The sequence below is a fragment of the Maniola jurtina genome, chromosome 26 (genome assembly GCF_905333055.1).
Source record: "Maniola jurtina chromosome 26, ilManJurt1.1, whole genome shotgun sequence".
In the NCBI taxonomy this organism is placed as follows: domain Eukaryota; kingdom Metazoa; phylum Arthropoda; class Insecta; order Lepidoptera; family Nymphalidae; genus Maniola; species Maniola jurtina.
In genome coordinates this window covers 916,858-943,511 of record NC_060054.1, presented here as the reverse complement: position 1 = coordinate 943,511, position 26,654 = coordinate 916,858, and the positions used below count along the sequence as shown (strand labels likewise).

Here is a 26,654-nt window from a genome sequence, read left to right as displayed (position 1 = left end):
ATTAGGGGTTATAACTCTATGTGTCGACGTAGAAAACACACGATATACCTATTTTAATATTCATAAAAAACCGGTCAAGTGCGAGTCTGACTCGTGCACTGAGGGTTCCGTACTCGGGTATTTTTTCCATAGATCAAAAACTATGTATAGTAATTTAAATAAATAAAAATCTGTTTTAGAATGTACAGGTAAAGCCCTTTCATATGATACCCTACTTGGTATAGTTATCTTACTTTGAAAATTGAAAATACCTACTATTTTTTTTTTTTCATAAACACATTGTTTTTGTGATGTAACCACAAATTCACCTTTTTTTCTGGGGCTGTTTTCCTTTACTGGGGCTATAAGACCTACTCGTACCTACCTGCCTTTCATGATTCTAGGTCAACGGGAAGTACCCTATAGGCTTTCTTGACAGACAGACAGACAACAAAGTGATCCTATAAGGGTTCCGTACTACCTTTTGAGGCCCGGAACCCTAATTAATGACCGCCAAAGCAACTAGCTACGTTCGTGGCATAAAATGAAGGCAAAATCGGGGTAATAAACTAGTCTTTCAAGATATTTAATAAGAGCTTTTTATCGTTCAGCTCGGCATTCATACGACATGGCTCTTCCCATCACAGGCGAGTAATATATAAAGTGATGAGGGCTTTATTAACAGGGCTCTCTCCGTCACTCGCTTCATACAATCGTAGTTCCAATTTCATTTAAATATTAAGCAACCAAAGTCCATGAAATTTTTGCAGACATATTCTAGAAACTAATATCTGTGTCTGTGATGTTTTAGATTTTCCTAAAAATATGTAGTTTTAAAATTACAGGGGTTCAAAAATTTGTATGTAAATTTTTAAGACCGCGTAACTTTGAAACCGAATATTTTAACAGAAATCTGGAAAACCACTGACATAGATATTAGTTTCTAGAATATGTCTGCAAAATTTCATGGACTTTGTTTGTTTAATATTCAAATGAAATTGGAACTACGTTTGTATGAAGCGAGTGACGGAGAGACCCCTCTTAAGCAAAGTTCGGTGATAAAGGACTCTTTATAAATGTTATATGAGCATATTAAGTGGTAGAGCAGCGAAATTATGGGTTCACGTTTTAAAATATCATCTAAACCCCATCGCCGACTCACTATAGCTGGCGATGGGCGATTGTTGCAAAAAAACAATCGAATGAATCGAGCAATCGAATAATTGAATAATCGATTGTCGATTTATTTGTCTTCACAAAAACAATCAAATAAAAATCGATATGTTGAATTTTTCAATTGGTAATTCTATTATTCGAACGAATAATAGAATTAGCAATTGCTTTAGTCTGCGTGGATTTAGGTTTTTAAAGATCCCGTGGGAACTGTTTGATTTTCCGGGATAAAAAGTTGCCTATTTCGATTACAGGGACGCAAGCTTCTTCGGTACCAAATTTTATACAAATCGGTTAAGTGGATGGATCTTTAGGAATCCCGCGGGAACTCTTTGATTTTCCGGGATAAAAATATAGCCTTTGACCATCCCCAGGATATAAGCTAATCCTGTACCAAATTTCATCAGAATCGGTTAAACTATTGGGCCGTGAAAAGGTAGCAGACAGATAGACAGACATACAGACAGACACACTTTCGCATTTATAATATTAAAAGTATGGATTGTTATTATAGCGGCAATAGAAATACAAACTGAAAATTTCAACTCTCGGGGACTGCAACTAATGACGTAATAGGTATATTACGTCATTAGTTACACTCCCCGACAGACAGACAGGCAAACAGACAGATGGATGGAAGGACAGCGAAGGCTTAGTAAAAGTGTACCATTGGCACCCTTTTTTACGGAACCCTATTTAGTATATTTACTCTTACTTTATAATATAGCTGATAGCCTAGTGGTTAGAACGTCCACCTTGTAATCGGAGGTCGGGGGTTCGATCCCGGGCACGCACCACTAACCTTTCAGTTATGTGCGTTTTAAGCAATTAAATATCACTTGCTTTAACGGTGACGGAAAACATCATGAGGATACCTGCATGCCTGAGAGTTCTCCATGTTCTCAAAGGTGTGTGAAGTCTGCCAATCCGCATTGGACCAGCGTGGCAGACTATGGCCTAAACCCTTCTCATTCTGAGAGGAGACCCGTACTCAGTAGTGGGCCGGCAATGGGTTGATCATGCACTCTTCCTTAAGCATAATCGGGTGAAAGCCCAAAGCAGTAAATTCAATAAAGCCTTTTGTAAACTTCGCCCTAAAAACGAATATCCAAACATAAATTTTCGATTCGAACAGGCTTTAACAGTTTACAAGCTTTTTGTAGTGGCGTTAAAAATGTATGCGGTCATTTCCGTTATTGCGAGCCATAAATAAGTTAAGAGATGAAGGTTTTGTTGAGCGTAAATGTGGTTTTAATGAGCCCTAGGGGTTTTGGTAAGCAGTACTAACCTAATGGTTAAGGCTTCACTTCTTACGCGCTTCTCTATACAAACGTATTACGCCTATTATATTCTATTACCAGCTGATGCCCGCAGCTTTGCCCGTGTGGATTTAGGGTCTGAAATCCCGTGGGAACTTTTGATTTCCCAGGACAAAAGTAGCCTATCCGTAATAGCCCGTCCCGGGAATGCAACGTGTTTCTGTATCACTTAAAAACATTTAAACGGATGATCCTTTAAAAATCCCGAGGGATTACCAGGATTTCGCAATGCAATTCCTTACAGCATCAGGGTTGAGGAGTTGGGTCCTCGAAGTCAACGACAAAGTCTTTACTTGGTACAGATACCTTCAATATCAATCGATTTATAACCGACAGTTTCTAAATCCCATCAATATTGATGGTGAGGTCCCCTGCAGCATCAGGATTGAGGGGTTGGAATCCAATTTTTTTATGTAACAATGTCACAAAGTTCCTGTATCGATTTAAAAAAAAATTACGCAAATCGGTTCAGAAATATCGGAGATTTCGGTGTACATAGGCAGAAAAACACAACCTCCTTTTTGAAAGTCGGTAAAAAAGTAGCCTATGTTACACCCTGGTAAATCCTCTACTTATCTGTGAAAATCCCGTCAAAATCGATTCAGCCGTTCCGAAGATTAGCTTTTTCAAACAGACAGACAGACAGACAAAAATTTTAAAAACGTGCGATTCAGTGTTGGTATCGTTCAAATAACCATGAGCTCAATATGAGGTAATTATTTCGAAATTACAGACAGACACTCCAATTTTATTTATTAAATAATAATTAGTATAGATTTGTTGCTCTAGATCTATAAGTGAGCCATACATCGATTTATCTCTCAATCATTATCTGTGCCTTAAAACAATTGAATTTGCTGCTCACATTATGAGTAATGCGAATTACTTCGAAAATAGATACTTATTAAATGGTGAATATTGTAAACTTTATTCTTAGAATTAAGTTCTCATGTAAATGACTTTTTTTTCTTTACGAGAACTATTAAACGTCTTTAAACCTTAACCTTTCTTTCCAGATCGCACAAGCTAAAGTCCTTTTGGCTGAGCATATCTGAGGAACCACTCCCAGTGCTGGACTTCCTCTCAGCGGCACTGCTCTCTGCGGAGTACGAGCGAGCCCTGGCGCGAGCACTAGCCATGCCTGAATGCAGACTGATACCTTTCTTCGGAGCTTTTTTAAGAGAACTTAGGTAATGATAGCCTCGATAGCTCAACGGTTATAGGAGCGGACTGAAAACCGAAAGGTCGCTGGTTCAAACCCCACCCGTTGCACTATTGTCGTACCCACTCCTGGCACAAGCTTTACGCTTAATTGGAGGGGAAAAGGGGAATATTAGTCAGCATAATACTTACTTATACTTGGCTAATATTCTTCATTTAAAAAAAAAAAAAAAATGAAGCATATTCAAACTCCTTAAAAGTGCAGAGTTTTCGGATTACCATGCGCTATTATTAGTCACAACGGTCACCATAGTCCAGTCATTATAGTAAGTTCACCTCGGAATTCGAGATACCCAGCTGTAAGTCTGTAAATACTTGTATATTGACGCCCTAAAAGTTGTCTCAAAACCTACATTTGGTAGGGCGTACGCAACTATTAAATTTCAAGGTCAAAGGTCACAAAAATCGTTTTTTTGCGCTTATAATAAATATAAATAGCAAAAAACCCATAGGAAATGAGATATAGAAAAAACCGATTTTTGTGACCTTTGACCTTGAAATTTGATAGTTGCGTACACCCTACCATATGTAGGTTTTGAGACAACTTTTAGGGTGTCAATATACAAGTATTTAGTGACTCACAGCTGGGTATCTCGAATTCCGAGATTCTTACCTAATTTAAGCTTAAATGACTGGCCTAACCAATGAAACCCAAACTATACAGTAATTGGCCAGATGTATGCAAAATCTTTTCATGAGGATCAGTGACGTCACTAAGCTGAAAATTAGTTACAGTAACTAGAAAAGAGCTGATAACTAAGCCACCTTTCAAACAAAAAAAAAGTAAATTAGTTTAGGAGCTACGATGCCACAGAAGATACACAGATACACACGTCAAACTTATAACACCCCTCTTTTTGGGTCGGGGGTTAAAAAAGCTCTCTGACACAATCAGTAAAACTACGAGGGCTGAATATTTAGTTTTTTCAATTACTAGAAAACTACAAAGGCTTAGTTAGTGTTTCTATTTGAAAAATTGATCACGTTCATTTTATTGGATTACATTTTCAGCCGTGATAGCTTAGTGGCTTGAAACTTTTAGGGGTTCGCGATTCGATCCCGGAAACGCACCTTTCTACTCATTTTTTAGGGTTCCGTACCTCAAAAGGAAAAACGGAACCCTTATAGGATCACTTTCTTGTCTGTCTGTCTGTCTGTCCGTCCGTCCGTCTGTCGTGTCTGTCAAGAAACCTATAGCGTACTTCCCGTTGAAATCATGAAATTTGGCAGGTAGGTAGGTCTTATAGCACAAGTACAGGAACAAATCTGAAAACCGCGAATTTGTGGTTACATCATTTAAAACAAATTAAAATGTGTTTCAATTTTCAAAGTAAGATAACTATACCAAGTGGGGTATCATATGAAAGGGCTTTACCTGTACATTCTAAAACAGATTTTTATGTATTTTTATGTATAATAGTTTTTGATTTATCGTGCAAAGTGTTGGAAAAAATACCCGAGTACGGAACCCTCAGTGCGCGAGTCTGACTCGCACTTGGCCGGTTTTTTTAATTTACATGGCGGCTAGTGTGGTATTCGCCATCTTGGGTTCTCATCATTTGTTGTTATAGCGGCAATAGAAATAGACGCACTCTATGACATTTTTAACTCTCTACCTAACACGGTTCGTGAGATACAGCCCGCTGACAGACACGTTTAGTAATAAAATACCGTTGGAACCCTTCGACGGTACGGAACCCTGCAACGGCTTGTTTAGTGTTTTTTTTTTTTTTTACTTGATTGCATTCTCACCGGGTGGTAAGTGATGATGCAGTCTATGGTGGAAACGGGCTAACCTGGAAGGGATATGGCAGTTTTCATTAAACCCATACTCCTTTTAGTAAAACAATTTAAATGGAATTCGCCGTAAATGTGTGAGAAATTCACGAAATTAGACCCGTAGCGTAACCTCGGAATACTTCGGAATACTTCGGAATACTTCGGAATACCTCGCTTGGACAAAATAATCTTTGATATCCGATAAAGGTAGTTTAAGCTTTAGAATTTAGATGGTTTTGGTTTGGTTATAAGTTCACAAACAAAGTGGCTTTGATATCTATCCGTATCACTACATACTATGATTTAAAATCACCCGCCACGCGTGTCGTGATGAGTTTGTGCTTGTTCGGGTTTATCTCAAAAACTACTCTACGGATTTTCATTCGATTTTGACCAATAGAAAGAGAGATTACCTAAAAAGTTTATAACTAATGAACATTTTGCGAAAATAAGCTATTCTCATAAAACTAACAACAATATATAGTAATTACTAATACATAAACTAACAACAAAGCAAAAACCAAGTGCGAGTCAGACTCGCGCACCTAGGGTTGTGTACTCGGGTATTTTTTTTCGACATTTTGCACGATAAATCAAAAACTAATACTCCATAAAAGTAAATAAAAATCGGTTTTAGAAGGTACAGGTAAACCCCTTTCATACGATACCCCACTTGGTAATTGGTATAGTTATCTTACTTTGAAAATTGAAATACATTTGATTAGATTTTTTTTGTGATGTAAACACAAATTCACGATTTTCGGATTTTTTCCTTTATTTGTGCTGTAAGACCTACCTAACTACCAAATTTCATGATTCTAGGTCAACGGGAAGTACCCTATAGGTTTCTTGACAGACACGACATACGGACGGACGGAGAGACAGACGGACAGACAACAAAGTGATGCTATAAGGGTTCCGTTTTCCTTTTGAGGTACGGAACCCTAAAAATCGGCCTTTAGATGAAGAAGATGATATCCGATGATACTTTTTCAAAATTTAATTCGTACAAGTGTAAATTAAAAATTTTCAACACCCCCGACAAGTGAAGGTTACAAGTAACTAGAAAAGAGCTGATAACTTTTAAACGGCTGAACCAATTTTTTTGGATTATAGCTAAGAACACTCTCGATCAAGCTACCTTTCAAACAAAAAAAAGAAAATTAAAATCGGTTCATCCGTTTAGGCGCTACGATGCCACAGACAGATACACAGATACACAGATACACAGACACACAGACACACAGATACACACGTCAAACTTATAACACCCCTTCTTTTTGGGTCGGGGGTTAAAAACAGTACGTAGCAGCTGACACTTCAGCCCTCTGAAATATGGGCCAAGATCAGAGGGTTGGAGTATAGTAAGGGGGAAGAGAGGGAGGCCTTGGCCGAGATTCGCGCGAAGGTTGTCTTCTTGTGCATTTGTTACACTTACCCCTTTTATACAGCCTTCCGTATCTCTCGGGTTTAGAGGGGTAATGGAAAAAATAATTACTTTCAAATTCTCATTTTTTTAGAGTTCCGGACCTTAAAAGGAAAAACGGAACCCTTATAGGATCGCTTCCTGTCTGTTTGTCTGTCTGACTGTCTGTCTGTCCGTCTATCTGTCCGTCTGTCGTGTCTGTCAAGAGACCTATAGAGTACTTCCCGTTGACCTAGAATCGGACGGACGGACAGACAGACAAAAAACAAAGTTATCCTATAAGGGTTCCGTTTTTCCTTTTGAGGTACGGAACCCTAAAAAAATGTGTTCATGAATAAATAATAATTAGTAGGTATTTTCAATTTTCAAAGTAAGATAACTATAGGTACTAAGTGGGGTATCATATGAAAGGGCTTTACCTGCACATTCTAAAAAAGATTTTTTTAATACAGTTGCTCAAAAAGTGGCGTATTGCAGGGACGTATAGCGTTCGGGATGTGGACTATTACATACTCGTGCTTTTTCTTTACCTTTCCCGCACTCGTGCTTTTTCTTTCCCAACTGTCAAAATATTAAAAAGAAAAACCAACCATGAAGTTTTTACTAAAAAAAATCATAGAAGTTTTTATGATTCATGCAAATACGTATTTCTAATAAGAAGCTACTAATTTGTTTCAATATCAGATTTAATGATTTGATTGAATGAGTTTGGTTAGGTTTCATTTCATTTCATCTCATTAAATTTCATTTTCATTTCATATCACTAAAAAACTTCTACTGAAGACTTGGCTGTATGGCATAGTTCCCTTTGCCTACCAGAATGGGTGAAGGAAAAAAAAACTCTGCTTATATTCTACGGTTGGCGCCATTTTTCAGAAATTTTCTTTGCGAGTTTAGTTGTTGGTTGCCTAAAATGAGTAATTTCGACCCTAGTTTTTTATATCTATTAACAATAAAGTTGTTTTAAATTAAATTAAATTAAATTAAGTTAGTTGAGTTTATTGTGTTTTTATTATTTTATTAAATTGCTTCATTTTTTCGCAACTGTATTAAAAATAGTCGTTCAGTACACGTGCGGAACCGTCATTGCAACTCGTTCCGACTGTCAACCCTCGCCTTCAGCTACGCCTCGGCTCGGGTAGACATTTGTCGGAACTCTTTGCAATGACAGCCTTTCCGCACTTGTAATGAAATATACTATTATTTATTTTTATGCATAACGGTGTTTAAATTATCGGGCAAAATGTCGAAAAAATACCTGAGTACGGAACCCTCGGTGCTTGAGTCTGACTTGCACTTGGCCGGTTTTTTTTTGCTAGCGTTCTGGATACACCTTGGGTAATTAATGCAAAAGGGGTAACGACCCTCAGGAATGAGGAATGAAACACAAAAAGATCCTTGGTCTAGTCTTTACTCTGGCCTATTGAGACCAGTCTAAAAAGTGAAAGTGAAAGAGTCAAAATAATATGAATAAGAATAGGCCCGGGCACACTTATATACTTGAGATGCTACTACCACCTTCATACAAGTGTAAATTAAAAATTTATAACAACCCCGACAAGTGAAGATTACAGTTACTAGAAAAGAGCTGATAACTTTCAAACGGCTGAACCGATTCTCTTGGATTATAGCTAAGAACACTCTCGATCAAGCCACATTTCAAACAAAAAAAAAACTAAATTAAAATCGGTTCATTAGTTTAGGAGCTACGATGCCACAGACAGATACACAGATACACACGTCAAACTTATAACACCCGTCTTTTTGGGGCGGGGGTTAAAAGTATGATGTGTTGACCGAGCCAGGATATGATATCAGGTACATATAGAGGTTCTATAGAAGCAGGCGTTATTTTGCAGAAGTACATGATATACAAGAAACCAAAACTTAATTTGCTATAATCCGCTGAAACAGTATCTGTGTGGTACAACATGCAGCATGCACTGCCCGCCCTCCCACTGCTAAACATGCAGGAAAAGCCAGCCACCAAGCGAGCAATACGCACCACCACCACGCAGCACCATACAACACTCGACGCACGTTTCTTCCCGACACCGAGGCATCCTCAGGAGATGTAGACCTTACAATGCACAATTACGATTGCAGTTCCAATGCAAGGACATGCATAGTAGTCACACTAATATTATAAAGGCGAAAGTTTGTGTGTATGTGTGTGTATGTTTGTTACTCCTTCACGCAAAAACTACTAGACGGATTTGGCTGAAATTTGGAATGGAGATAGATAGTATCCTGAATTAACACATAGGCTACTTTTTATCCCGGAAAATCAAAGAGTTCCCACGAGAATTTTATAAAACCTACATCCACGCGAACGAAGTCGCGGGTATCAGCTAGTATTATAAAGGCGAAAGTTTGTGTGTATGTGTGTGTATGTTTGTTACTCCTTCACGCAAAAACTACTGGACGGATTTGGCTGAAGTTCGAAATGAAGATAGATAGTATCCTGAATTAGCACATACGCTACTTTTTATCCCGGAAAATCAAAGAATTCCCACGGGATTTCGAAAAACCTAAATCCACGCGGGCTAAGTCGCGAGCATCGGCTATTAAAAAATAAAAAATTTAAAAGTGTTCTTTCTTGTACGTTGACCTAACTTGACCGATTTTTTTCCTTTGGTCCTGCGTAGCCAACTTTTTAGAAACATCAATCTTTGAGAACAGAATGGGTGGTATTATCAACTCTGTGTAAATATTAATCATCGCGCACACTCCACTCGAGTGGCCACATGTGCATGTTATTTTTTAATTACCACCGGTTTGCCGACATCTCTCCACCGCAGGGGTGAATTAACCCCTACCCCTAAACCTTTTTACCCCTTTTTAAAAGCTCCATACATGTGTACTGAGCTTCAATGACTTTGAAGCCTCATTAGCTCTTTTTTTTTTTTATTCACTATAGGTAAACGCTTGACCGCAATCACACCTGATGGAAAGTGATGATGTGGTCTAAGATGGGACGCGTTTACCTAGAAGGTGCCTATTCACTCTTGTTTTAAAGATACCCGGATTGTAATTGGTAGGAAACACAGATCGCGGAAGAGTATTCCAAACCTTAGCCATGCGTATGAGGAATGAAGACGCAAAACGTTTCGTGCGTGTAGATGGAATGTCGACGACATAAGGCATTAAGGCTAAGGGAATCTTTGCTTAGATAATATAACCAGGTAGTTTTTCTTGTAGTTTTTCTTTTTGGTTTAGTAAGGTTCCGTACCTCAAAAGGAAAACGGAACCCTTATAGGATCACTTTGTTGTCTGTCTGTCGTGTCTGTCTGTCGTGTCTGTCAAGAAAATCTATAAGGTACTTCCTACTTTCTTAGTAGGACCCCTACCCCTAACCATTTTACCCCTTTTTAAAAGCTCCATACATGTGTACTGAACAAACTCCATGACTTTGAAGCCTCATTAGCTCTTTGCTTGGATATTATAACTAAGTGATATTTTCTTGTTTGTTCGTCTGCGTTTATTTTGGTTTTTAGAGTACCGTACCTCCACCGTACCTCAAAAGGAAAAAATGGAACCCTTATAGGATCACTTTGTTGTCTGTCTGTCTGTCGTGTCTGTCAAGAAACCTATAGGGTTCCTCCCCTTTGACCTAGAATCATGAAATTTGGTAGGTAGGTAAGTCTTACAGCACAAATACAGGAATAAATCTGAAAACCGCGAATTTGTGGTTACATCATTAAAAAAAAATTAAAATGTGTTTCAATTTTCAAAATAAGATAACTATACCAAGTGGGGTATCATATGAAAGGGCTTTATCTGTACATCCTAAAACAGATATTTATTTATTTTTATGTATAATAGTTTTTGATTTATCGTGCAAAATGTTGGAAAAAATGCCCGAGTACGGAACCCTCAGTGCGCGAGTCTGACTCGCACTTTGCCGGTTTTTAAAGATCATGTTGACTGAAAAGCTATTGCGGATAGACAGACACACTTTCGTATTTATATTATTAGTATGGATGGATAGAATTAATTATGATATTAAATCATCTAGCTACGTGCCGATAAGTTATTAGCGGTGGAGGGGAAAGGGGGAATTAATTAACTAAGCGTGATATTTGACGTCAATAGCAAACGGTGGTTGTTTAGTGATTAATGGGCGGTCAGATTACATAGTTGCGATATTATAGGGTTCCGTCATATTGCCTTCTGGTTATTTATATCTATACTATTTTTATTTCTATACTAATAAATAAAATTGGAGTGTCTGTCTGTAATTTCGAAATAACTACCACATATTAAAAGGTCATATGGTTATTTGAACGATACCATCCCTGAATCACACGTTTTTAAAATTTTTGTCTGTCTGTCTGTCTGTCTGTTTGAAAAGGCTAATCTTTGGAACGGCTGAACCGATTTTAACGGGATTTTCACATACAAGTAGAGGATTGACCAGGGTGTAACACAGGCTACTTTTTTAACCGACTTTCAAGAAGGGAGTTGTGTTTTTCTTCCTATGTGCACCGAAATCTCCGAAATTTCTGAACCGATTTGCGTCATTTCTTTTTTAATTGATAGAGGAACTTTGCGACATTGTTTCATAAAAAATTTGGAGTCCAACTCCTCAATCCTGATGCTGCAGGGGATCTGACCAATCCACGCGGGCGAAGCTGCGGGCATCAGCTAGTTGAATATAAGCCGATACCGGTGACTTTATCCATATCATATAGATATAGGGTGTACCGAGAACGCTAGCAAAAACGAAGACAGTTGATAGTACTGATATTTACTGATAAGATACCATAAAAAAATACTACTTTTTTTTTAAATCCTACAATTTTTTAGAGTTCACAATATACTTATTGCAAATAAAACGCCTGACTGACGCTATAGGTCAACGAACGTTCCGTTAATATTCCGGCATTGGATTGTGTTAAGGAAGTAATAATTTATAATAATAGTACCTAAGTATAATAATAACGCTAAGTTTTTGCTAGCTTTCTAGTTACAGCCTGTATATACCTATTCGCATAATATAAAAGAAAAGGTTGAATGACTCTGACTGACTGAATGATGATCTATCAATGCACAGCTCAAACTACTGGACTTTCGGAAAGGATTTTTGAAAATTCAACCCCTAAGCTTGGACCCCTAAGTTAGCCATAATCTAGTATTCAACAAGTGTAAATTAAAAATTTATAACACCCCCGACAAGTGAAGTACAGTAACTAGAAAAAACCGAAAAGACCTGATAACTTTCAAACGGCTGAACTGATTTTCTTGGACTATTCCGCGCCTACTATCTAAAGTATCTGAGTTTTCCATAACATCATTTTCAAATAAATAATTATGTATTTAGGCAACGTCCATCTTGACAGCTTGACATTTGTCAATTGATATAATATTATGAACCTAACGGTTGTCTAACCTTCTTTTCTACAAGAAAACTAGAAAAGAGCTGATAACTCTTAAACGGCTGAACCAATTTTTTTGGATTATAGCTAAGAACACTCTCGATCAAGCCACCTTTCAAACAAAAAAAAGTAAATTAAAATCGGTTCATTCGTTTAGGCGCTACGATGCCACAGACAGATACACAGATACACAGATACACAGACACACAGATACACAGATACACACGTCAAACTTATAACACCCCTCTTTTTGGGTCGGGGGTTAAAAAAGAATCAGACCATGTTTTATAGAGCACTGGAGAGCACTGGGTCCTAGGGAACTGTTAAATTATTTTTCGGGTTTTTTTTCAGGGAAATCCTTGCTGCTACACCTCCTTTAACGAGCCATTCAGTAGCCGCCACGCCGACGCACAGAAGGGACTTCAAACGAGACTCAGACAGGTTTGGAATGATTTCAAAATCCGTACTTAATATAAAAATTATATTTTTCAGCCATAGGATAACCATTTTCCTTTTATTTATTTAGTACTAGAGGATGCCCGCGACTTCGTCCACGTGGATTTGGGTTTGGGAATGACGCGGGAACTGTTTGTTTTTCCGGGATAAAAAGTAGCCTATGTCCTTCCCCGGAATGTATCCTAAGTCTGTTCAAAATTTCAATAAAATCGGTTCAGCGGTTGAGCCGTGAAAGCGTAGCAGACAGACAGACACACTTTCGCATTTATAATATTAGTATGGATGGTATTATTACATGTACTTAAACAAGAAAATGGCAGGACCTGATAGGCAAAAGAAGAGCAGGAAGACAGAGGAAAAAATGGGAGGATCACATCATCAACATAGCTGGAAAAAATGGATGGATGTTGCAATTAATAGAGATAGGTACATGGAAAAAAAGGGGGGAGGCTTTTACCTGCAGGGGGCCATACACCAAAGCTATATAAAACATTGTGAAAAAAACCGGCCAAGTGCGAGTCAGACTCGCGCACCGAGGGTTCCGTACTCCGGTATTTTTTACGATAAATAAAAAACTATATGCTTAAAAATAAATAAAAATCTGTTTTAGGATTTACAGGTAAAGCCCTTTCATATGATAAACCACTTGGTACCTATTACTTTGAAAAAACCACAATTCTATATATCTTCTATTCTATATCTTCTATATATCTATAAAAAAAATAAAAAAATATCTTACTTTGAAAAAAACACAATTTTTTTTTCGGTTTTCCGATTTATTTCTTTACTTGTGCTATGAGACCTACCTACCTGCCAAATTTTATGATTCTAGGTCAACGGGAAGTACCATATAGGTTTTCTTGACAGACACGACGGACGCTCGGGCGGACGGACGGACAGACAGACCGACAGACAACAAAATGATCCTATAAGATCCTATAATACTAGTATGGTATTTTCCACAGATCTTCAATAAAAAGAGACACAAGAAGAGAGAGCGGGAAGAGGATAGACCAAAACACACCCAGCCCCTTCCGGGAGAGCAGCAAACGAGACCCTCGGTACAGCGAGCCTAGTAGACAAGTGGTAAGTGCCTATAATTTTAAAAAAATAAAGGATTCCGATGAATTGAGAACTTCCTCCTTTTTTGGAAGTCGGTTAAAAACAAGATGATGCCCGCGACCTCGTCCGCATGGATTTAGGGTTTTGAAAAATCCCGTGGGAACTCTTTGCTTTTCCGGGATGAAAAGTTTCCTATGTCAATTTGCGGGATACAAGCTACCTCTACCACTGGTTCGGAATGCGGTTCCTACCGAGAAGAACCAGCAAGAAACTCGGCGGTTGCTCTTTTCAAGTGTTCAATTTACAATAATAACTATAGAAGTAATTGCAGCCGCGTGTTGCTGGAGCGAGTCAAATCCATGTTTTTTTGTCATTTATATCTATACATATAATAAAATTGTAGAAAAGTGGTGTCTGTACAATGGAAATATATAAAAAAAAGTAGCAGGGGTTGTTATTATATCGATGCCGAACCCGAAATTGTAATTAAATTTTTTTTTGTCTGTTTGTCTGTGTGTTTGTGCACGCTAATATCAGAAACGGCTTATTCGATTTAGATACGGTTTTCACTAATATATTGTAGTAAGCTTCCCTTAACATTTAGTGTTTATTTCATGTCAATCGGTTCATAAATAAAAAAGTTATGTCAATTTAAAGAATCACGCTGCCCGAAAAGTCACTATTCCACGCGAACGAAGTCGCGGGCACAGCTAGTAATCTAATAATGAAATGGACCTCTTTGACAGTACATAGCATCGTTCGACGAGGAAGGCGAGCAGTTCCGCCGGGTGGGACCCGAGGGTCTGGTGAACTTGGAGAAGGTGTACCGCACGCAGGCGGTCATGGACCACATCGCCAGCTTCCACCAGCACCGGTACAGCCTCGCCAGGACCACGGCGCCGCTGTTCGGAGACTATTTGAGGTGGTCATCTTACCAACACGATCATCATCTTACCGACACACACACACACACAAACAAACACAAGTGCACACACACAGACACACACACAACACACACACACAACACACACACACACACAAACAAACACAAGTGCACACACACAGACACACATACACAGTCATCTATAATTTTAGCCTAGTTAAGTTATAATTTTAGCCTAGTTTGAATATTAGAAATTAATTAAGAAAACTTTAAACTTTGTACTCCTACCTTCTGCAATACAAGTATTTCCTGTATTGCAGAAGGTAGGAGTTAATCTCAATCTTGCTATGTAACACATGTATGTATAAGTATCAATAAAGTATTATTATTATTATTATCATCCAAGGAACCAAAAGCTTAATTTGCTATAATCCGCCAAACCAAAGAAATCTGTATGGTGCAACATGCAGCATGCGACATGCACCGCCCGCCCACTGCTAAATATGCAGTCCATTATATCCCCCGATTATATCCACTGATGTCATACAAATCAGTGGATATAATCGGGGGATATAATTTTTATCTACTGCCCATGCTAGCCGGGCAGTTTAAGAAATTAGCTCTAGTATCGACTGTAACTCACAATTAGTCGATACTAGAGCTAATTTCTTAAACTGGACCTTATCAAGTAAAGATTTTTATATAAACACGTGGGAATGATACTGCCATTGCCGCAATTAGAATGCCATAAGCTTACTTTGTCGTATTAGTTTACAAATTGCGAAAAGCAAATAAAATTTGAATTTCGCGGGCAGGCCCGTCGCTTGCCCCTTAACCCGTTTAAATAAAATAAAAAAAATTAAATAAAATAAAAATATTTTATTTCAGACAATAATAAATTGTGTCCATAATTTTATACAAATTAAATAACGTAAATTAAAAGTAATATTAAAATGTAATAATTATAATTTAAAATTAAAATAATGAAAAATTAAAATAATTAAAGTAATTAAAATAATTATTATAGTAAAAGTTTTGTATATAATTGTACGAAAAAATAAAATAAAACAAAATAAAATAAAATAAAATTATCAGATGTGAAAAAAAATTGGGTTATTATGATGATAAATAACATTTTAGAGTTTGTAGTATTATGGTATTATGTTTTGACTGTAATTCAGTCGGGACAAGAACCTCGCCCTGGCCTTACGCATTATGCGTTTGTATGAAAAAGCGCGTAAGATGATAAAATGTGTATCTTTAATGAAATCTCCCAAAACTTATATGCCCCATATCTTTCCAGAACAGCCATAGCATCATGCGAAAACCCCGTCTTCGTTCAGGCGCAACAGAGGACCAATGGAACTGACTTCGAGAACGAGGCCTTATACGAGCTGGAGGGTGGAGGGTACTGTCCCGTTCAACCCCTACCGCACGACCATGGAGTCACCATGTTCCCTCTCGCACCACAAAATGGAGAGAGGATGGATAGGCATATTTTACAGGTATGTACCTCACCATCAGTCTATTTGCGTCTGATGGGAGGCTGCGGTCGTGCCTAGTTACCACCCTACCGGCAAAGCCGTGCCACCAAGCAATTAGGCGTTTTGGTACGATACGTGTAGAAACCAATGGAATATGGGTTGAATAAAAACTGCCATACCCCTTCCAGGTTAGCCCGCTTCTCTCTTAGACTGCATCATCACTTACCACCAGGTGAGATTGCAGTCAAGGACAATTGTATCTGAATTTTTTTTTTAAACTTCTGAATTTGTTCAAGGGCCACCGCTATGCGACCCGTCTCTATTGCTTCTTATCCAAATAACTTTTGCCCCAACAACCATCGCCACTGTGACATACTACGTGGTCTACCCAGTGCCATTTTAGCTTGCTAGTTCTACCAGTCCTACTTTTTATAATTTGCTCCGTCAATAATATCGCTGTATTTACAAGTTAATTTAACAAGTGTAAAAATAGCAAGACAAGTGTACCTACATTAAAAATTTATAACTCCCCCGACAAGTGAAGGTTACAATAACTAGAAAAGAGCTGATAACTTTCAAACGGCTGAACCGATTTTCTTGAATTATAGCTAAGAACACTCTCGATTAAGCCGCCTTTCAAACAAAAAAACTAAATTAAAATCGGTTCATTCGTTTAGGAGCTACGATGCCACAGATAGATACACAAATACACACGTAAAACTTATAACACCCCTCTTTTTGGGTCATGGGGGTTAAAAAATAGACATTCATGATTATCATCTTTACATTTGCATCAAAATGTTTCACACGTTTTTGTAAACATTTGTCACCTGATATAATATGAGAATTTCAAAAGAAAGTAGGGTGTCTTTCAACCATCTTGTTTCTTCACAGATAATGCACCATGGCACGTCCTGCGTAGTTGGAGAGGCGGAATGGGGAGGTTCATTCGCGCACCTCAGGCTAGAGAGGTCCTGCGCACTCCTCACATGGAGTAGAACGACGCATCGACCGCACGCGCATCATGGCAAGTGCCTCTTTGTAGCATCACATCTCACATCAACAACCGCTAGGATATGGAACCATCATCATCATCATCAGCCTGTGGACGTCCACTGTTGGACATATTTCCCTAAAGAGCGCCACCACATCCGGTCCTCAGCTTTCCTCATCCAGCCACTGCCAGCCAGCCGCTTTATATCGTCGGGCCATCGTGCTGGAGGGCGTCCCACACTACGCTTGCTTAAACGCGACCTCCACTCAAGAAAGCCCTTCCGGCATCAGTTTTCCCTTCCGCTTTTAATACTGGTACCTTCAAGTCAAGAGTGAATAGGCAACTTCTAGGCAAGCACGCTCCATCTTAGGCCGCATCATCAGTTGCTAGCAGGTCTGATTGCAGCCAAGCGCTAGTCGGTACATAAAAAAATCGCATCCCCAACCCATCAACGGCTCACAACTGAGCACGAAATGTTTATGTCTGGTGGGAGGCTTCGGTCGTGGCTAGTTACCGCTACCCTACTGGCAAAATCGTGGCAACAAGCGATATAGCGTTCCAGTCCGAAGCCGTGTAGAAACCAAAGGAGTATGTCTGGGTTTAATGAAAACTGCCATACTCCTTCCATGTTAATCATTATACAAATACAAATATAAATATACTTATGTATTAGAAATACTTCCTCAATATTAAAATTGTATTTTATTTACCCCTAATGTTGACGTTCGCGTCCTGTATTTAAAACTCACTCGTCTCTTCCAGGTGAAACCCCATCAGAAAATGTACAGCAACCTGAAATTAGTTTATCATACAACCCTGAAGAAGTCATACCGCTCAAATATTCAGGGAATTTAGTGCACGAAAATGAAGCTGGTGTGGTTGGAGATGAAGGGTAAGACAATCTTTTTTACAAATATTTGCTACATATTATCAGTGATTTTGCGTCAATAGAGATATTGTAATTATTAATCTCAGGAATTCAGAAAGTCGTTTCTGGGAATGAGTGTAATATTTTATAATAAAATTCTACAGTCTGGACGTCCTTTTACACAAGTTTAAAAAATCTATTAAAAGTATGCTCCTGGAAAAAGCATATTATACAATCGAAGATTAGGTAAATGATAAAAAGCATGAATTTGACTCGCTCCAGCAATGCGCAGGGCATATTGCTTGTATAGTATGGCATATTATTGTAAATGAACACTTGAAAAGAGCAACCTCCTAGTTTCCTGCTGGTTCTTCTCGGTAGGAACGGCATTCCGAATCAGTGTTAAATTATTTTGACGATTCGAAAGCACTTATAAAAGTTTACTTGAATAAAAATATATTCTCTTCTCTTCTCTTCTCTTCTCTTCTCTTCTCTTCTCTTCTCTTCTCTTCTCTTCTCTTCTCTTCTCTTCTCTTCTCTTCTCTTCTCTTCTCTTCTCTTCTCTTCTCTTCTCTCCTGTTCTCTTCTCTTCTCTTCTCATCTCTTCTCTTCTCTTCTCTTCTATTCTATTCCTGTGCAACAAAAGTATAATAACTTTATCAAAATGACGACTTTCTCTAACTTCCAGTTTCATCGACCTCCAATGCGTAAAAGACATGCGACTGAACGGCAAACTAATAGAACCTCGCGACATAGCGGAGCTGTGTGCGTCTGCCAAACGACTTGGCTTAGAAACCTGCAGTCAGCGACCACACGTCATATCACTAGTATACGGAAAGACTCTTAGCGATAATAGAATAGTCCATTTTGTTCTACCACCATACTCTTTCAGGTAAGCCATTTTCAACACTGGGGATGTATATTAGTTTAGAAAACAGTTTTAGAATGTACAGGTAAAGCCCTTTCATATGATACCCACTTGGTATAGTTATCTTACTTTGAAAATTTAAACACATTTTAATTTTTTTTTTTTTGATGATATGACCCTAAATTCAGGGTTTTCGGATTTATTCCTTGTGCTATGAGATGTACTCGTACCCACCTGTCAAATTTCATGATTCTAGGTCAACGGGAAGTATCCTATAGGTTTTCTTGACAGACATGACGGACGGACAGACAGACAGACAGACAGACAACAAAGTGATCCTATAAGGGTTTCGTTTCTCCTTTTGAGGTACGGAACCCTAAAAAGTAAAGTAGGTTAAGTTTATGCCTCCATGGTTAAGTTAGCTTTTAATTGGTGATCAAATACACCTTAACTTTTGAAACCCGAGGTACAAACACGACTTCGGACTTTTAACTTGATGGCTTGATTACTACCCCTGGCTTCGTTACTACCCCTGACCCAAAAAGAGGGGTGTTATAAGTTTGACGTGTGTATCTGTCTGTGGCATCGTAGCTCCTAAACTACTGAACCGATTTTAATTTAGTTTTTTTTGTTTGAAAGGTGGCTTGATCGAGAGTGTTCTTAGCTATAATCCAAGAAAATCGGTTCAGCTGTTTGAAATTTATCAACTCTTTTCTAGTTACTGTAACCTTTACTTGTCGGGGGTGTTATAAATTTTTAATTTACACTTGTTTTCCAGGGTATGGTCAGTCGGTCTACATTCAGTCATCAAGTCACTCATAAGTCAGACCAAGTTGGCAGACAGGAGTCTGGCGTGGCTTAAGAATAAATACACTGCCTTATACTATGAAGATGCCTGCTGTTGCGAACCTTTGGTTTCGGACGCGATACGGGTACGTTTAAAAGCCGATTCACACCAATTGCGTACACGTGACACGTGCGTAGTAACGCTCGTAAACCCCTAATACACCGGGTTATGCATACGTCCACGCTTTACGCAAGCGGTTGCCATGTTTCATACAGTTCCATACATTACAACGCAATGGTACGCGCTACCTCTACGCTTACGCAGCCTGTGTGAACGAGCTATTAAAGTTGAAATGAAAGTATATGACAATTTACACATCAGTGGGAAACCGTGAACGTTATGTGGTCGACTCTAATCTACTTATATGAAACGTTTTTGATCTACTTTTCTGAAACGAACCCAGCCATGCCCTTCTAATTTTCTGTTTTCTCAAACTTCCAAATCATTTATTCAAAGTAGGTACTAATTGTAGGTACACCTTTTGATAGTCAGAATTGTTAGATTTGTAAGTTGATATAGTGGTGATAATTAATTACGTAAACTAAAACTAAAGGTTCCAAACGCGCCCAGGTCTGAGAAGAACCCACAACAAACTCAACCGGGTATTCTTTCTTCTTTCCTCTTTTTCTCTTTCTCTTCTTTTGTTATCGCTATTGACCTTATTATTATTTGATGATTATTTTATGATTATTTGGCCATGACAATTCAGCTCATACAAATGTTAATATCGGGCTGAATTCGTTGTGGGCTCTTCTCAAACCCGGGAGCATTTGGAACCCTCGTAGCTTTAGTTTTAAGACAACGTTTATTATCAACACTTCACCATTGTTTGACAATCAGAAAGTGTACAATAGTACCCCATTTGAATAAATGACTTCGACTTTGACTTTGACTATTCCTTAAATCCCCAGGTATTTGGAGGTCGGGAATCAATATACGGAAGCTCCTCTCACTCCACCCCAGTCAAATACACAGACTCTCACAGCGACTCAATGAAGAGTGCTGGCATGAAGTTCAAGAAGAACAAATCCACTTCAGAGCTGAAGAGTTCGCCGAGGAGTTTCAGCTCTCACGCCTCTGGGACGAGGAGTGACGATGACGCAGCCCAGGGGTCTCCAAGACACAGGTATGAGATTATTTTATGTTTTTAGGGTGCCGTACCTCAAAAGGAAAAACGGAACCCTTATAGGATCACTTTGTTGTCCGTCCGTCCGTCGTGTCTGTCAAGAAAACCTATAGGATACTTCCCGTTGACCTAGAATCATGAAATTTGGCAGGTAGGAAGGTCTTATAGCACAAGTACAGGAATAAATCCGAAAACCGCGAATTTGTGGTTATATTATTTAAAAAAATTGAAATGTGTTTCAATTTTTAAAACTATACCAAGTGAGGTATCATATGAAAGGGCTTTAATTGTACATTGTAAAACATATCTTTATTTATTTTTATGTATAATAGTTTTTGATTTATCGTGCAAAATTTTGGAAAAAATACCCACAAATTCACGGTTTTCGGATTTATACCTGTACTTGTGCTATAAGACCTACCTACCTGCCAAATTTCATGATTCTAGGTCAACGGGAAGTACCATAGGTTTCTTGACAGACACGACGGACGGACGGACGGACAGACAGACAGAGAAACAGACAGACAACAAAGTGATCGTATAAGGGTTCCGTTTTTCCTTTTAAGATACGGAACCCTAAAAACCTAAGATTTTTTCCAGTTCATATTCGGCCGCGTCCAGTCAGCACACATCGTGCACGCAGCGCCACAGCAGTCTGACCACCAGCGCTCACAGCAGCTCGCCTAACCGCAGTAGGTAAGCTTCGGTTTTGTTGGGTAGGTAAAAAATAAATATATACATTATACAGGGTGTAACCAGAATGGCAGCAAAAACTTAGCGTTATTACCATACTACTGTAACACAATCCAATGCCAATAACCATTTGCCTTATCTTGTAGTTTTAGTGATTAGTATTTGTCAAACCCGCATTGTATAGCGTGCAACTCGGGTCAATGCCCTACCTACGACGCGGTTTTGTCTTCGAGTGACCTATTTGCGTAACGTTCGTTGACCTCAGCGTCAGTCAGATGTTTTATTTGCAATATATTGTGAACTTTAAAAAATACAGGATTTTTTAAAAAATTTTCCCTCGTTTTTTGACCTCCCACCCAAAAAAAGGGGCTTTATAAGTTTGACGTGTGCATCTGTGTATCTATGTATCTGTCTGTGGCATCGTAGCTCCTAAAGTAATGAACCGATTTTAATTCAGTTTTTTTGTTTGAAAGGTGGCTTGATCGAGAGTGTTCTTAGCTATAATCCAAGAAAATCGGTTCAGCCGTTTGAAAGTTATCAGCTCTTTTCTAGATACTGTAACCTTCACTTGTCGGGGGTGTTATAAATTTTTAATTTACACTTATCACATATGATATTCACATAATCGAATATGAATTCTTTGATGTTCTTGTTTCTTTATCCTAGTGTAGTTTTCCTTCTTATTAATAAAGGCAATGTTTTTAGTTTGAGAAGACTAGAGACCAGCGAGAGATTCTGGGAGAACCTCAAGCATCTGCGGACGGGCTCTGTGGGATACGACACCCAGTTGGACTTCATGGACTTCGTTGCCTTATTCCGGAGTTTCAGGTAAGCTTGGACCCGTCAGTACCTTTTTATACCCTCTTCGAGGACTTCTGGTTTCACGCTTTACAAAAATACTAGATAGTACGACAGACAAGACTGTGTGGAGTGGGCAAGCTCCGATTTTATACATATAATAAAATTGTAGAAAAGTGGTGTCTGTACAATGGAAATATATAAAAAAAAGTAGCAGGGGTTGTTATTATATCGATGCCGAACCCGAAATTGTAATTAATTTTTTTTTTGTCTGTTTGTCTGTTTCTCTGTGTGTTTGTGCACGCTAATATCAGAAACGGCTTATTCGATTTAGATACGGTTTTCACTAATATATTGTAGTAAGCTTCACTTAACATTTAGTGTTTATTTCATGTCAATCGGTTCATGAATAAAAAAGTTATGTCAATTTAAAGAATCACGGCGAACATTTTTAACGTACAGAGTACGTACTACACGCCTCGCGCCTGAGCGTCCGTGGCTATATAAAGTCACTATTCCACGCGAACGAAGTCGCGGGCACAGCTAGTTCTATAATATTACTGACTAGAGGATGCCTGCGACTTCGTCCGCGTGGATTTAGACTTTTATAGATCCCGTGGGAACTGTTTGATTTTCTGGGATAAAAAGTTGCCTATTTCGATTACAGGGACGCAAGCTACTTCGGTACCTTTCACACAGATTGATTAAGTAGATGGGTCTTTAGGAATCCCGTAGAATCGCCTTGATTTTCTGGGATAAAAAGTAGCCTATGTCCGTCCCCGGGATATAAGCTGACTCTGTACCTTTCGTCAGAATCAGTTAAACAGTTGGGCCGTGAAAAGGTAGCAGACAGACAGACAGACGGACAGACAGACAGACACACTTTCATATTTATAATATTAGTATGGATTTATTTCAGCGAAGAGTTTGGAATTTCAGTCAAAAACTATTTTTGTAATTTTTTTTGCTATTGTATCGAGTGGGATGTCGAATGAAAGAGGAGAAAATTCTGAACTCATGAATAAATGTACAACAACATTAAAACATACCAAGCGACAGAAAAACGATTTCATTCTATTCTATTTAAGCGTTTATTAAGACGATCGCAGTCGGGTTTTAGTTTTCAAATTTATCTTGTTATTGCAGTCTAGTTATGAGATCTGAGCTGCGAGACGTGTTCGAGCAGCTCGCGGTCCCCAGGATGAAGAGCTCCCTCCTCGGGGCTGAGATGAGCAGGAGTTCCCCAGAACTGTTCAGAAGTAAAACTGGTTTTCGAACGGGTAAGATTATTTTTTGAGCTTTAATAGCTCGCTTTTTAGGGTTCCGTAGGCAAAACGAAACACTTATAAGATCACTTTGTTGTCTGTCCATCTGTCCGTCCGTCGTGTCTGTCAAAAAAACCTATCAGATACTTCCCGTTGACCTAGATAGATAGATAGATAGAAGTCCTTTAAATTGCACACAAAAGCAAGTAAAGGAACACAACACAGAAGGAAGAAAACAGAAAAAACAATTGTGTGCAAAGGCAGCCTTATTGGTTAGACCAATCTCTACCAGGCAACCTTTGCTAAAAGGAGATAGCTAGTGTTGGATAGTATTAGTAGATTCTAGAATCATGAAATTTGGCAGGTAGGTAGGTCTTATAGCACAAGGAAAAAAATCGGAAAACCGTGTATTTGTGGTTATATCACACAAAAAAAAATTAAAATGCATTCACGAAAAATTTAATTCACTAAATCACATATAGATGGCGCTGACCGTTATTTACTTGCAGTGATCTACATAATGGTGTTAGGTATATCTTGTACGATAATACGGAACTGTCTGTCCATTCGTCCGTCGTATCTGTCAAAAAAACCTATAGGGTACTTCCCGTTGACCTAGAATCATGAAATTTGGTAGGTAGGTAGGTCTTATAGTACAAGTAAAGGAATAAATCCGAAAACCGTGTACATATTTGTGGTTACATCATTTAAAAAAAATGTGTTTTAATTTTCAAAGTAAGGAAGCTATACCAATTGGGGTATCATATGAAAGGGCTTTACCTGTAAATTCTAAAACAGATTTTTATTTATTTTTATGTGTTTTTGATATATCGTGCAAAATGTTGGAAAAAATACCCGAGTACGGAACCCTCAGTGCGCGAGTCTGACTCGCACTTGGCCGGTTTTTTATTATTTTCCTCCTGTATTTAGGGTTAATTAGTAACTCCTGTTTTCAGGATTACTAACAAGGAATGGTTCGTTGGACTTGGAACCGCCAAGTGACAAGGCGAGCAGGAAAAAGGCCTTCGACATCCTCGCGGCAGCTGCCTTACCAGGTATCTAACAGACAGACAGACACTTGCATATTTTATTGGATTTTTCCTACTTCAATGAACGTCAATGAAGGTTTACCTACTCAAACTGCACGTAAAGTCCACGCATATATACCTACCTACTAAATCTTTAGGTTCACGCAATCACACTAATATTATAAAAGCGAAAGTTTGTATGTGTGTGTGTATGTTTGTTACTCCTTCACGCAAAAACCACTGGACGGATTTAGCTGAAATTCGGAATGAAGATAGATAGTATCCTGGAATAGAATTTAGAATGGAGATAGATTATACCCTGGATTAGCACATAGGCTACTTTTTATCCCAGAAAATCAAAGAGTTCCTATGGGATTTCGAAAACTTAAATCCACGCGGGCGAAGCCGCGGGCATCGGCTAGTACTTAATAGGTTTTAGGGTTGTTCACTTTGTTGTCTGTCTGTCTGTCGGTCTGTCCCTCCGTCGTGTCTGTCAAGAAAACCTAGAGGGTACTTCCCGTTGACCTACTCGTAGAATCATGAAATTCGGCAGGTAGGTAGGCCTTATAGCACAAGTAAAGGAATAAATCCGAAAACCGTGAATTCATGATTACATCACAGAAAAAAAAAATTAAATGTGTTTCAATTTTCAAAGTAAGGTAACTTTACCAAATGGGGTATCATATGAAAGGGCTTTAACTGTACATTCTAAAACAGATTTTTATTTATTTTTATGCATAATAGTTTTTGATTTATCGTGCAAATTGTCAGAAAAAATACCCGAGTACGGAACCCTCGGTGCGCGAGTCTGACTCGCACTTGGCTGGTTTTTTTTTTCAGGTGCCACTCCAGATCTAAGCGGGCGGGTGCTTTCTCTGCCTACCCTCGGGAAATTCTGCGAGACGAGACAATGTGAACCAAAGACTGAGCAACAACTAAAAGACATTATACAGGTATCTACCACTTACCTGTATAATTATACAAGCGTATCTACCACCTATCTGTATAATTATACAAGCGTATCTACCACCTATCTGTATAATTATACAAGCGTATCTACCACCTGCTTGTATAGAATTACAAGCGTAACTACCAGCTACTTGTATAATTATACAAGCGTATCTACCAACTATCTGCATAATTATACAAGCGTATCTACCACCTATCTGTATAATTACACAAGCGTATCTACCACCTACTTGTAGTAATTATACAAGCGTATCTACCAACTATCTGCATAATTATACAAGCGTATCTACCACCTATCTGTATAATTACACAAGCGTATCTACCACCTACTTGTAGTAATTATACAAGCGTATCTACTAGCTATTTGTATAATTATACAAGCGTATTTACCACCTACTTTTATAATTATACAAGCGATCTACCACCTAGGTCCTACCTACCTAATCTACCTAAATTTTTCCTCCCAGAGGCATGAACCAGATCCCTCATTGAGGAGTGAGAACTGCCTCTCGTTCGAAGGCTTCGTGAGGTTCCTCACAGATAAGGACAACTATGCATTTGTGCCTGAACAGAGAAGAGCTAACAACTTTGTCAGGTAAGTCTAGATTTATGAGTATCTAGGTTTGAACTCAAACAAGTCATTGAAAACGTGAGCGAAGCGAGCGCTAAAAAATCTTTCTCTAGAAACAGGACCTGCCTACCTGCCAAATTTCATGATTCTAGGTCAAAGGGAAGTCCCTACAGTTCCTTATAGGTCTTTTGATAAACAAGACAGCAACAAAGTGATCTTACAAGGGTTCCTCTTTTTCCTTTTGAGGTACGGAACTCTAAAAACATTTTTTTTTCAGCAAGCCCACTCAAGAAGACGATATACCCAAGGAGTTGTCCAAGGAAATGTCGGGTCCCCTGAGTCAATACTACATCGCGAGCAGCCACAACACCTACCTCACTGGCCACCAGCTCAAGGGAGAGTCCTCCGTCGAACTGTACAGCCAGGTATGTAAATACCTTCCTCATTACAGGAAATTATACCTGCGC

The 26,654-nt window shown here is 38.6% G+C and overlaps 1 protein-coding gene and 1 long non-coding RNA gene across 2 annotated transcripts in view; one reads left to right on the top strand and one right to left on the bottom strand.

The window, feature by feature from the left end:
- Positions 1 to 26,654, top strand: part of LOC123878419 (1-phosphatidylinositol 4,5-bisphosphate phosphodiesterase epsilon-1-like) — an 81,470-nt gene that overhangs the window by 29,966 nt on the left and 24,850 nt on the right. Inside the window, exons 3-19 of the mRNA XM_045925600.1 lie at positions 3,488 to 3,661; positions 12,627 to 12,716; positions 13,697 to 13,817; positions 14,540 to 14,715; positions 15,980 to 16,181; positions 17,055 to 17,187; positions 17,917 to 18,046; positions 18,711 to 18,914; positions 19,669 to 19,822; positions 20,649 to 20,863; positions 21,464 to 21,559; positions 22,262 to 22,384; positions 23,501 to 23,634; positions 24,576 to 24,674; positions 25,488 to 25,600; positions 26,084 to 26,211; positions 26,465 to 26,612. Coding sequence (XP_045781556.1) covers positions 3,488 to 3,661; positions 12,627 to 12,716; positions 13,697 to 13,817; positions 14,540 to 14,715; positions 15,980 to 16,181; positions 17,055 to 17,187; positions 17,917 to 18,046; positions 18,711 to 18,914; positions 19,669 to 19,822; positions 20,649 to 20,863; positions 21,464 to 21,559; positions 22,262 to 22,384; positions 23,501 to 23,634; positions 24,576 to 24,674; positions 25,488 to 25,600; positions 26,084 to 26,211; positions 26,465 to 26,612 — 2,440 coding nt within the window. The remainder of the gene's footprint in view (positions 1 to 3,487; positions 3,662 to 12,626; positions 12,717 to 13,696; positions 13,818 to 14,539; positions 14,716 to 15,979; positions 16,182 to 17,054; positions 17,188 to 17,916; positions 18,047 to 18,710; positions 18,915 to 19,668; positions 19,823 to 20,648; positions 20,864 to 21,463; positions 21,560 to 22,261; positions 22,385 to 23,500; positions 23,635 to 24,575; positions 24,675 to 25,487; positions 25,601 to 26,083; positions 26,212 to 26,464; positions 26,613 to 26,654) is intronic.
- LOC123878425 lies at positions 160 to 19,956 on the bottom strand. The gene is made up of 3 exons (XR_006798829.1): positions 19,879 to 19,956; positions 4,179 to 4,185; positions 160 to 170 (listed from the first exon to the last, which is right to left on the bottom strand). It is a non-coding gene; the product is annotated as an uncharacterized LOC123878425 (long non-coding RNA).